The 12,500-nt window shown below is 45.7% G+C and overlaps 1 protein-coding gene across 1 annotated transcript in view; it reads left to right on the top strand.

The window, feature by feature from the left end:
* The first annotated feature begins 792 nt into the window (after positions 1-792).
* Positions 793-12,500, top strand: part of yata (N-terminal kinase-like protein yata) — a 15,236-nt gene continuing 3,528 nt past the window's right edge. The window contains exons 1-11 of the mRNA XM_080265548.1: positions 793-939; positions 2,300-2,437; positions 3,845-3,952; positions 4,554-4,774; positions 5,537-5,627; positions 6,099-6,274; positions 7,362-7,494; positions 8,229-8,450; positions 9,879-9,971; positions 10,984-11,177; positions 11,610-11,743. Of these exons, the coding sequence (XP_080121674.1) occupies positions 826-939; positions 2,300-2,437; positions 3,845-3,952; positions 4,554-4,774; positions 5,537-5,627; positions 6,099-6,274; positions 7,362-7,494; positions 8,229-8,450; positions 9,879-9,971; positions 10,984-11,177; positions 11,610-11,743 (1,624 nt within the window). The 5' untranslated portion in view covers positions 793-825. The remainder of the gene's footprint in view (positions 940-2,299; positions 2,438-3,844; positions 3,953-4,553; positions 4,775-5,536; positions 5,628-6,098; positions 6,275-7,361; positions 7,495-8,228; positions 8,451-9,878; positions 9,972-10,983; positions 11,178-11,609; positions 11,744-12,500) is intronic.

A 12,500-nucleotide genomic window follows, 5' to 3' on the forward strand; every position in this document is an offset into this window, starting at 1 on the left:
AGGTCAGGGTAGGACAGGGTATGGTAGGGTAGGTCAAGGAAGGGTATGGTAGAGCAGTACAGAATAGGACAAGAAAGAGTAGGAAAAGAAAGGATTGGGCAAAATAGGGTAGGTAGGACAGGGCAGGAAGGACAGAGGACAGGTTAGGGGGAAGTATGACAGATTAGGCTGTACAGATCAAGGACATCACTACTATATTACTACTACTACTACTACTACTACTGCCACTAGTAGTAGTAGTAGTAATAGTAGTAGTAATAACCAACCCTTAATTAAGTACAAGTAAATCAGATTCTTAAAAAAAAAAAAAAAATGGAGAGGGGCATACAATCAAGAATGAAACTAGCGAACTGTGTCGGATGTGTTTCAGCTGATGACTTGGTAAAACTCGTTTTTCAATGCAAAACGTAAACAAACCTATGTATGTGAAAGAAATGTTATGTTTAGGTCTTATTTTGTACATTACCAACAAAATATGCGTTTAGAATGATACATGAATGAATTGCTAGGTGGTTGAAATGAAGAGTTACAAGGAGAAAATGAAAATACACTAAAAATTACGTTACTTCACAGAGATAATATTTTTGTTCCCCGAAATAATAACCAAGAGCGAAGTTAAACGCTGTTAATATCATGCAGAAGTAAACACCAAGTTAAACACACCTTCAGATAAATAAAAGCATAAAACAATAGCTAAATAAATGTAAAACGAGCACAAGGAGGATGAGGTGCTATCCAGGGAGCCTCCAGGTTTGTTGATGTTGTGTTGGCATTTAACTCGTCAGTGTCTACTCGTGTCTCCGGCCTTTAAATTCAAGGAAAAATATGTGGGGCCTTTTCTCCCGTGATCCAGCCAGCAGTTTCCCTTATGAAATTGGTGAGGCGATTTGCACAGACGACTGCAGGAGCATTTGGAAGCTTCACAAGGGAAAGAAAAAGGTAGAGACGAACCTGTTGTGAACTTTTTTTTTTTTGCTGCGGTGGCGATTTTCCTAATTTACGTAGACCACAGCCTGACAGGTTTGTTGATTTGAGGAAGGATATAAAGCATTGAAGGAGCTAGAAATAGTAAAAATAATTAATACCCTGCAGTTGCCATTGCTTATTTGAATTTTATCGTTTTTGTATCATATTCTTGCTACCTCCAAATGATGATATTGAAATTCGATGTGGTCTAGCAATGAAAGGGAAGGTTAAGGCTTTATTTCATTATTTCTATTAAGAAGGAATAAAATGGTGAAATTGGAGTAAGCATCATATGAGAGAGGGGGGTGTGAGTTGGGAGCAGGGGAGTGAAATGGTGGGGGACAGGGCGACTTGGAGGCGATTTGTTTGTGGCCACCCCAAACGGGATTGAGGCGTCTGGCAATAGATAGATAGATAGATCATTGGATTGAAGAGATTAGCACCACGATGGCCAATTTCCTGCTTTATTCAGGCAGCCTTTGAAGAGATTTATGCAGGTTTTGAAGGCTGGTAGAGGATGACATTATATGATCACCAGAATAGTAATTATGTGTTAAGTTGTAGCCGTATAAACAATAAAATACGAAGTCTATGAATAAAGTAACTATTTTTTTCATTTAATTCTCTGTTTATGACTGGTTAGGAGATATGTATAAAGTTTTCTGTGTCATGGAACTCATTATTTATGTATGTATCTATCCATCTATTGTCTCTATCTGTCTTTATGTATCTATCTATCTATCTATTGCCAGACGCCTCAATCCCGTTTGGGGTGGCCACAAACAAATCGCCTCCAAGTCGCCCTGTCCCCTGCCATTTCACTGCCCTGCTCCCAACTCACACACCCCTCTCTCATATACCTCTCCACCCCATCCCTCCACCTCATCCTCGGCCTCCCCCTCCCTCTTCCCCCCTCCACCTCACTCACATACACTCTCTTCGTCAGTCTTTCACCCTCCATCCTCTCCACATGGCCAAATAGCATCACTTGGAAAAAAGAAGGTTACATTCAAAAATCTTTAAAATTTCATCGTATATTGGGTAATTTGTATATCACCTGAAATAATGGCAATATCCATAACTGTATCCCATAGCTGACATTCTCTCTCTCTCTCTCTCTCTCTCTCTCTCTCTTTTTCTCTGTCTGTGTGTGTGTGTGTGTGTGTGTGTGTGTGTGTGTGTGTGTGTGTCTCTCTCTCTCTCTCTCTCAAATTGTGGTGATATTGATGAATATAATCCAAAACTGATATTCTCTCTCTTTCTGTCTGCCTGTCTATATATAATCAGTCAGTCCATCTATATATATGTTTTTTCTTTTTGTCTTTTCCTACAGCAAAGTGGTGAGGAGGTGAGTGTGTTTATATGTGACGGTAAAGACAACAGCGCCTACGTTGACGTGGCCAAATCAGCCGTCAAGAAGCTTAAGACGCTGAGACATCCGTGCGTCCTTACCTACGTGGACAGCATGGAGGTGGGTTGGTGTAGTGGCTGGCTTATGTGTGGATTTGATGTGGGTATGTTGAATGTTGTGCACAGGGTTGTATAAAATTGTAATACTGATGATAATAATGCAGTAATAATGATGATGATGATGATGATGAATGAAGTCACAGAGTGTGCAGTGAGGTTGGATGGTGAGGATATGGAGATTGTGAGTGCATTCAAGTACTTGGGTAGTGTGATGAGTAAGGATGGAACTTTGGGGGATGAAGTGCGTGAAAGGGTACAGCAGGGAAGGAAGGTTGTTGGTACACTGAAAGCAGTGATGAGAAATAGGGAGGTGAGTATGGAAGTTAAGAAGTCACTGCACGATGGTATTGTGATCCCTACCCTGACGTATGGAAGCGAGGCGTGGACCTTGCAAGAGGGGAACAAGTCAAGAGTGAGAGCAGTGGAAATGAGTTACTTGAGAGGAGCATGTGGAGTGACGTGGAGGGACAGGTTGACGAATGAAGAAGTGAAGGAACGTTGTGGGGTAGATGTGGATGTGGTTGAGAAGATTAGGAGAAATACACTGAGTGGTTTGAACATGTGGAGAGAATGGAGAATGAAAGACTGACTAAGAGGGTGTATGTAGGTGAGGTGGAGGGAGGGAGAGGGAGGGGTAGACCGAGGATGAGGTGGAGGGATGGAGTTGAGAGGTATATGAGGGAGGGGGGGGTGAGTTGGGGGGAGGGTAGTCAAATGGTGGGTGACAGAGTGACTTGGAGGCATTTTGTCTGTGGCCACCCTTTGCGGCATTAGGGCGTCGGGCTATAGATAGATAGATAGATAGATGATGATGAAAACACAGTAGTAATAATAATGGAAGTTGGTGAGGCTAAGGGACTGACGTGAGACCGATCTGGCTGGATGAATTTTGTGTGGAGAAACACATAACCAGGGATTGGACACCCCATTTTAACGTGACAGCTTTCGGACTGACTCTGTCAGATAGGTATATGTGAAGCTACAGAATGGGGTGAAATTTTTTTGGCCTACCTGATGAAGCCAGGATTTTGAGGACTTGAATGATGAGTGAGTGGAAACGTGGCCCATTGGATTGGGCAAACATTGGCTGTCTTGATGCTGCTGCCCCTCACCCTGCCCGAGGATGGGAAAGGAGGTCTGAATGATGATGATGAAAATGGTACCAGTAATAATAATAATAATAATGATGATGATGATGAAAATAGTCAATAGTAATATGGTAATAATAGTAATAATAATAATAGTATTAGTGGTGATAAATAATAAATAGTAATAGCACTAATACTACTACTACCACTACTAATAATTTCTATGGCATAAGCTGTAATATTATAAACCACACTGCCAGCATAACTAGAACAGTTTGTATTTATCTTTTCCCCTGCCTTTGTGTTTCCCGACGTAACAGAGTGATAGACTGGTGTACCTGGCCACTGAACCTGTTGTACCGCTACTGACCTGGCTCAGCGACTCCCACCCACCTGCGGCACTGTCTTGGGGGCTACTGCAAGTCACCGTAAGTATGCGCAGGACTGTATTTCTCTTTCGTATTTATAACGTTAGGGTGTGCACTCTACTTCTTTCTGTCTGTCTGTCTGTCTACGTATCTAGTATTTTTTGTTTTGTGAAAGTGTCTACCAGTTGCCAGACACCATCATCCTGTAAAGGGTGGCCATTTGTCTTTGAGTTGTTTTATGGGGAGAGGCACTAACCCTCCACCAACCCACTTGTTGACACGTAGGGAACACATATGGGTTGGTTATATGGTTACCACCCAGCATTGTAAATGGTTTCCTGGCTTACAGGAAACCATTAGGCTTGTCACTCAATGTAAAGCCACCTGAAAAGGAAAGAAGAGTAATAAAAAGTGACAGGAAAGATGGGAGAAACAGGAAGAGAGGAGGACAGACACAGAAAAAGAATGATAAAGGTGAAGGAAGAAGTAGGCAGCGCTACATCAAGTGAGTGGATGATGGTTGGCACCACCTGCTATCATATATGGTTACAAAAGTACATGTTGTTTGTTTTGTGTGTGTGTGTGTGTGTGTGTGTGTGTGTGTGTGTGTGTGTGTGTGTTTGGGAGCTTTCTTAAGTCATCTCCTCCTCCACCCTAACAGAAGGCACTCAGCTTCCTAAACAACGAGGGCAAGATGACACACCACAATGTCTGCGCCTCCTCTGTTTACGTCACCAAGGCGGGCGACTGGAAGCTGGGCGGGGCGGAATACGCGTCTTCCGAATCCCCCGACCTAACCCCAGTCAAGGTGGTGGCGGGGCTGAGTGTTTACAATCCACCCGAAGCCAGTGACCAAACCAAAGCGCGTACCACGACAAAATGGTGAGTTGGTTGAGGGAAAGGAAGAGGGAAGGAATGTCTATCTATCTATCTTTTGCCAGACACCTTAATCTCGTAAGGGGTGGCCACAGACAGATTGCCTCCATGTTGCCCTGTCCCCTGCCATTTCACTGCCCTGCTCCCAGCTCACATCCCTCTCTCTTATACCTCTCCACTCCATCCCTCCATCTCATCCTTGGCCTCTCCCTCCCTCTCCATCCCTCCATCTCATCCTTGGCCTCTCCCTCCCTCTCCCCCCCCTCCACCTCACTCACACACACACTCTCCTCATCAGTCTCCCACTCTCCATCCTCTCCACATGTAAGTGGTAAAAATCCTTGTATATTATTTTCTCTGTTTCTTGTTGTCACAGAGCATTTAGTTATTGTCAGAACCATAACAGTATTAGAAAGGAAATTGTGTGTGTGTGTGTGTGTGTGTGTGTATGTGTGTGTGTGTGTGTGTATGTGTGTGTGTGTGTGTGTGTGTGTGTGGTAATGTATGAAGTGTAGTTGTGTTAATCCTTTTGTCATTCTTTGTGTCTGTCTATTTATCTGTATTTGGCAGTGATCTTATATGTATGTGTATCCAATAACAGTCTATCCTTCCTGTGTTTCATTCTTCCTTCCTTCCTTCCTTCCTCCCTCCCTCCCTCCTTCTTTCTGTGTTTCTTTCTTTCCAACCTTCCTTCCGTCCTTCTTTTCTTTCTTTCTTTCCTCCCTCCCTCCCTTTTTAACCCCCACATACTCCCCGTCTCCCCTCCAGGGCACAGGACATGTGGGGTTTGGGGTGCCTGGTGTGGGAGCTATTCAACGGCCAGCTCGACCAATCCATGTCCCTTCGCAACACCGCTAAGGTGGGTCGTTCTCTCGTCTGACCCTGCAGTTTGGTGATATATTTCTCTCTCTCTCTCTCTCTCTCTCTCTCTCTCACCTTCAGTTTTCCAACATGTTCTTCATGTTACCGGACAGTCATCTGAAGACAAGTACATCAAGTGAGTGGATGGTGTGTATTTCACCTTGATTACCTCTGCCAGTGAAAGTTGGAGGAGGTTATGTATCCATCTGTGTTTGTCTGTGTGAAAGATATCGCAATAAGTTGTACTTTTACTACTACTACTACAACCACCACCACCACTGTTATTACTACTACTGCTGCTACAACTACTGCTGCTACTGTTACTGCAACTACCATTACTGTGTTTCAAGCAGCACTATGACTACTACTACTACTAACATTTCTGCTATTACTGGTACAACTACTACATTACCACCACCACCACCACCACTACTACTACTACTACTCATCTGCTCTCTCTCTCCCCCAGATTCCACGCCCCCTCACCCCAATCTACACGCGGCTGGTGGGGGCGTCGGCTGCGTCTCGGCCTAATCCTCGAGATGTGGTGGAGCAGCTGGAGGGTGGGTTCTGCCGTAACGATTTGGTAGAGGCCTTGCTGTTCCTTGAGGAGATACAGATTAAGGATGCACAGGAGAAACACAGGTGAGAGAGAGAGAATGAGAATGTATTTGTGTGTCTTGCAATACAGTGGAGTCGCCTAATCTGCAGCAGTTAAGAGACTGGTACCTACCTGTGGTTTACAAAATCTGCGGTGTACATAGTTAAGAACTATTGGGAAAAAAGGATATTTACTCTGGACCCTTGTGGAACCTCCTTACAGCACCCTGCCTACACCTAACTAGCCGTACTCCCTGGCTAAGTGTGCAAACTTCTCTCCTTTCTCCACTCGACGAATAACATCCAAACGCTGCTGGTACCTGAGAGGAGCCTTCTTCTTGGACCCCAGCTGGGTTGAACGTTGCCTTGGGGAGTTGGGGTCGTCCATACTAGAGCCCAGGGAAAGGTAACCTCGACAAAAAAAAGAAAAAGGGCCAGGTAGCGCTCAGAACTCACGGGGGAACACACGTAGGTGGCGGGACAGGAGGTGAACAAAACATGGTGGGCTGTGATTGGCTGCTGGGTCTAGGTTGTCTGTGATTGGCTAGCAGCAGCGGAATACATCATGGCTGCCCGGATATTATGGGGCGATTCCACAGTAGTTTTCGTTTGTTTGCTTCCTCCCCAACCACGCTTATAACTACATTTTTTCCAAGAAGTTCAGTATCCACTTTCACTACCCCTGTCAAATGGGTTATTAAGATTGCTACATAGTTTAGTCACCAAAATCATCATATAATTCAGTCATAAGTCATTTACACAGTTCAGTTTCTTTCGTTTGGGTGCTTGCAAACCACTACAAGCAACTGTGGAATCAGCCCTGTGTCTCTTTGGATACGAGCCACTTTGGAACCTAGGAACTGCGTTTTTCGAGTTTTTTTCTGCGTAATAAAAAAAAAATATAGGGACTGTTTGGGCTAAAGTACCGAGGATTGCAAATCTGCAGCTTACAGATACACGGATTAGGTGACTCCACTATATGTCACACAGTTAATATGTTTTTTATGTATTATATTACTGTTTTTGTGGGATTAAGAGAGACAGACAGACATAGACAGTCATAGAAAACACACACACACACACACACACACACACACACACACACACTCTATCATCGTCCCACTCTCGTCAGGTTCTTTTCCGAGCTTACGCCCAAACTGGACAAATTTCCCGACTACGTCTCCAAACACAAGGTCCTGCCCGCCCTACTGGCCGCCCACGACTTCGCTGGCGTCGGCTCCGTCATCCTTACCCCTATGTTTAAGGTAAGGCTGTTGGGTGGGAGGGGTGGGATTGTGTGTGGGTGTGTGTGTGTGGGTGGGTGTGGGTGTGAGTAAGGGGTTTGTTTGTTTCTGTGTGTGTGGGGGGGGGAGGTTTGTGTGTGTTTGTGGGTGGGGGGATTTGTCTGAAGGGTTTGTTTGTGTGTGTGTGTGTGTGTGTGTGTGTGTAGGTGTGAGGATGGATAACGAGGAAGTATGGATGGATAGATAATTGAATGGACTGAGAGAGAGAGAGAGCATTTTTTTTCTTTCTTCATATATATGATTCCTGCCAGATAGATATAGAGGTAGGTGGATGGATGGAAAGAAACAAACAAACGGAGAGACAGACAGATAGAGAGAGGGAGAGAGAGGGAAAGAGAGAGAGAGAAAGAGAGAGAGAATCACCTTCCTATTTTTCACAGATCGGCAAACTCCTCACCTAAACTTAGTACCAGCAACATGTTCTCCCATGCATAGTCAAGTTGTATACAGTAAATCAGGAGAGAGAAGATACCCATAGTTAGATAGATAGATAGATACTGTAGATAGACAGGGAGAGAGAGGCATCACCTTCCTCTCTCTCACAGATCGGCAAACTTCTCAACGAATCCTAATACCAACAACACATTCTCCCGTGCATAGTCAAGCAGTATGAGGAGAGAGAAGATAGATAGATAAATAGATAGGTACCATAGATAGACAGGGAGAGAGAGACATCACCTTCCTCTTTCTCACAGATCGGCAAACTTCTCAATGAGGCCGAGTACCAGCAACACATCCTGCCGTGCGTGGTCAAGCTGTTTTCCTCGGCCGATCGCGCCACCCGCTTGAAACTCCTGCAGCAGATGGACTCCCTGGCCGAGCACATGAAGCCTCAGACCCTAAACGACCAGGTGTTCTCCCAGCTGGCCACAGGCTTCCTCGACACCAACCCAACCATCAGGGAACACACAGTTAAGGTGGGATACCTACGAAGGTGGGATGCGTACGAAGGTGGGATGCGTGCGAAGGTGGGATGCGTACGAAGGTGGGATGTGTGCGAAGGTGGGATGTGTACGAAGGTGGGATGTGTGCGAAGGTGGGATGTGTGCGAAGGTGGGATGTGTACGAAGGTGGGATGTGTACGAAGGTGGGATGCGTACGAAGGTGGGATGCGCACGAAGGTGGGATGTGTACGAAGGTGGGATGCGTACGAAGGTGGGATGTGTGCGAAGGTGGGATGCGTACGAAGGTGGGATGTGTGCGAAGGTGGGATGTGTGCGAAGGTGGGATGTGTGCGAAGGTGGGATGTGTGCGAAGGTGGGATGTGTGCGAAGGTGGGATGTGTGCGAAGGTGGGATGTGTATGAAGGTGGGATGCGTATGAAGGTGGGATGTGTACGAAGGTGGGATGCGTGCGAAGGTGGGATGCGTACGAAGGTGGGATACGTACAAAAGTGGGATGTGTACGAAGGTGGGATACGTACGAAGGTGGGATGTGTACAACGGTGGGATGTGTACGAAGGTGGGGGTGTTGATGAAGGTGGGATACATACGAAGGTGGGATGTGTGCTAATGTTAATACATTGTACTGTATGCTGTGTTGTGAGGAGGAGGAGGGGTAGACTGAGGTGGTTTTGTGTTGTGGAGGGGTAGACTGAGGTGGTTTTGTGTTGTGGAGGGGTAGACTGAGGTGGTTTTGTGTTGTGGAGGGGTAGACTGAGGTGGTTATGTGTTGTGGAGGGGTAGACTGAGGTGGTTTTGTGTTGTGGAGGGGTAGACTGAGGTGGTTTTGTGTTGTGGAGGGGTAGACTGAGGTGGTTTTGTGTTGTGGAGGGGTAGACTGAGGTGGTTTTGTGTTGTGGAGGGGTAGACTGAGGTGGTTTTGTGTTGTGGAGGGGTAGACTGAGGTGGTTTTGTGTTGTGGAGGGGTAGACTGAGGTGGTTTTGTGTTGTGATGAGGAGGGGTAGACTGAGGTGGTTTTGTGTTGTGATGAGGAGGGGTAGACTGAGGTGGTTTTGTGTTGTGGAGGGGTAGACTGAGGTGGTTTTGTGTTGTGATGAGGAGGGGTAGATTGAGGGGTAGGCTGCAACTCAGTATTTATAATGGACAAATTATAGTATAGTCAGTTTGAATTGATGATGATGATGATGATGAGGAGGAGGAGGAGGAAGAGGAGGAGGAGGAGAATAAGGAGAAAGAGGAGGAGGAGGAGGAGGAGGAGAAGAAAGAGAAAGAGGAGGAGGAGGGGAAGGAGAAAGAGGAGGAGGAGAAGAAAGAGAAAGAGGAGGAGGAGGGGAAGGAGAAAGAGGAGGAGGAGGGGAAGGAGAAAGAGGAGGAGGAGGCTACTGATGATTGATTTTCTGTGGCACCTTTTAACGGATACTATTCTGTTCTTCCCTTTTCAGTCAGTGCTGTACCTGGCTCCCAAACTCAACTACAATAATCTCAACGTGGAAGTGTTAAAGCATTTCGCACGGCTACAGGCAAGGGACGACCAGGTGAGAGAGAGAGAGAGAGAGAGAGAGAAACAGAAAGTGAGAGAGAGAGAGAGAGATTGTTCAGTATCTTAAAAAATAGTGTCAGAGAGAGAGAGTTATTTTATCTTTAAGAGAGATTTTGATAGAGTTGTGTGTGTGTAAGAGAAAGATTTTGGTCTCCTAAAAAGACTCAATTTTGACTCAGTTTTGACTCAGTTTTTACTTCCCTTCCTCCCCCAAAGACTCAAAATCGACCAAATTTCCCTTCCCACCCACCCAGAAGACTCAGATAATTTTTCCTCATCCCCCAAAGACTCATTATCCACAAAATTTCCCTTCCCTCCTTCCCAAAAGACACAATTCCCCTTCCCTCCTCCCCCAAAAGACACAATTCCCCTTCCCTCCTCCCCCAAAAGACCCAAAATCGACCAAATTTCCCTTCCCTCCTGCCCAAAAAAGACTCAGATTATTTTTACTCATCTCCAAAAGACTCCATTACGACTAAATTTCCCTTCCCTTCCCTTCCCTTCCTTTCCCTTCCCTTCCCTTCCCTTCCCTTCCCTTCCCTTCCCATCCCATCCCTTCCCTTCCCATCCCTTCCCTTCCCATCCCATCCCTTCCCTTCCCTTCCCTTCCCATCCCTTCCCTTCCCTTCCCTTCCCATCCCATCCCTTCCTTTCCCTTCCCTTCCCTTCCCTTCCCATCCCATCCCTTCCCTTCCCTTCCCTTCCCTTCCCTTCCCATCCCATCCCTTCCCTTCCCTTCCCTTCCTTTCCCTTCCCTTCCCTTCCCTTCCCTTCCCATCCCTTCCTTTCCCTTCCCTTCCCTTCCCTTCCCTTCCCTTCCCTTCCTTTCCCTTCCCTTCCCTTCCCTTCCCTTCCCTTCCCTTCCCTTCCCTTCCCTTCCTTCCTTTCCCTTCCCTTCCCTTCCTCAACTAAATTTCCTGTCCTTCCTCACAAAAAAGGCCCAGTTTCCCCTTCTTCTTCCCCGCCCACAACCCAAAAAGACTCCGATTTCTCTTTTTTCCTGGCAGGGTGGCATACGCACCAACACGACGGTCTGCCTGGGTAAGATCGCGCCGTACCTCCACCCGGACGTGCGCCAGAAGTGCCTGGTGTCGGCCTTCACTCGTGCCATGCGTGACCCCTTCCCCCCCGCCCGGACCGCTGGTGTCATGGCACTGGCTGCCACGCAACAGTATTATCCGCTACATGACACTGCACACAGGTAGAGAGAGAGAGAGAGAGAGAGAGAGCAATAACATACAAACTCATGCTAAATAAATCATAAAGGAAAAGATAGAGATAGATGGGTTGGTAGGTATGTAGGTAAATAGACATAGATAGATAGATAGATAGCACCATACACGAGAGCAATCACATGCAAAATCATACTAACTGGCCATATCCCAAAACAAATCATAAAGGAAGAGGTAAAAATAGATAGGTTGGTTGGCAGGTAGGTAGATAGACAGATGGATAGATAGATAGATAGATAGGTAGATAGATAGCACCATACTCAACACGGATAACCTACAAAATCACACAAACCAGCTATATCCAAAAACAAATCAATTAGAAAAAGGCGTTAGGGAAAAATCTTAGCCGACAAGAATACAGGATCGGAAAGTCGGCCATTTGTTTACGTTTTCCCATCCAGGATTTTGCCGAGCCTATGCCAGCTGTGCCTAGACCCGGAGAAGAGTGTGCGAGAGGCAGTGTTTCGCGTGATCAAGGGCTTCCTGAGTAAACTGGAGAAGGTGTCCGAGGATCCCACACTGAAGGAAGAGATGGGTATGCACGGATTGTCCTTCTCCCTCTCCTCCTCCTCCTTCTCCTCCTCCTCCTCCTCCTCCTCCTCTTCCTCCTCCTCGTCCTCCTCCTCCTCCTCCTTGTTCTTCGTAATCTGTCTTCATCTGTCTTCTTTGCCTACTTCTTTTTCTTCCTTTTTTTCTTCTTTCTTGATGATGATGATGATGGTGATGAGCTAGGATAGTGATGATACTGATGATCAAGATGATGATGATGGGTTAGGTTACTGATGATGATGATGAAGATACCGATAGTGATGAGTTAGGCTATTGATGATGATGATGATGATGATGGGTTAGGATACTGATGATGATGAAGATACCGATAGTGATGAGTTAGGTTACTGATGATGATGATGATGATGAAGATACTGATAGTGATGAGTTAGGTTACTGATGATGATGATGATGATGAAGATACTGATAGTGATGAGTTAGGCTACTGATGATGATGATGATGATGAAGATACTGATAGTGATGAGTTAGGCTACTGATGATGATGATGATGATGAAGATACTGATAGTGATGAGTTAGGCTACTGATGATGATGATGATGATGGGTTAGGATACTGATGATGATAAAGATACTGTTAGTGATGAGTTAGGTTACTGATGATGATGATGATGATGAAGATACAACTGATAGTGATGAGTTAGGTGATGATGAAAATGATGATGATGATGGTGGATTAAGATACCGATGATGATGAAGATACTGTTAGTGATGAGTTAGTACTG

This window comes from Coenobita brevimanus, chromosome 15 (assembly GCF_032717465.1).
Source record: "Coenobita brevimanus isolate Jiangsu-jjx chromosome 15, ASM3271746v2, whole genome shotgun sequence".
In the NCBI taxonomy this organism is placed as follows: domain Eukaryota; kingdom Metazoa; phylum Arthropoda; class Malacostraca; order Decapoda; family Coenobitidae; genus Coenobita; species Coenobita brevimanus.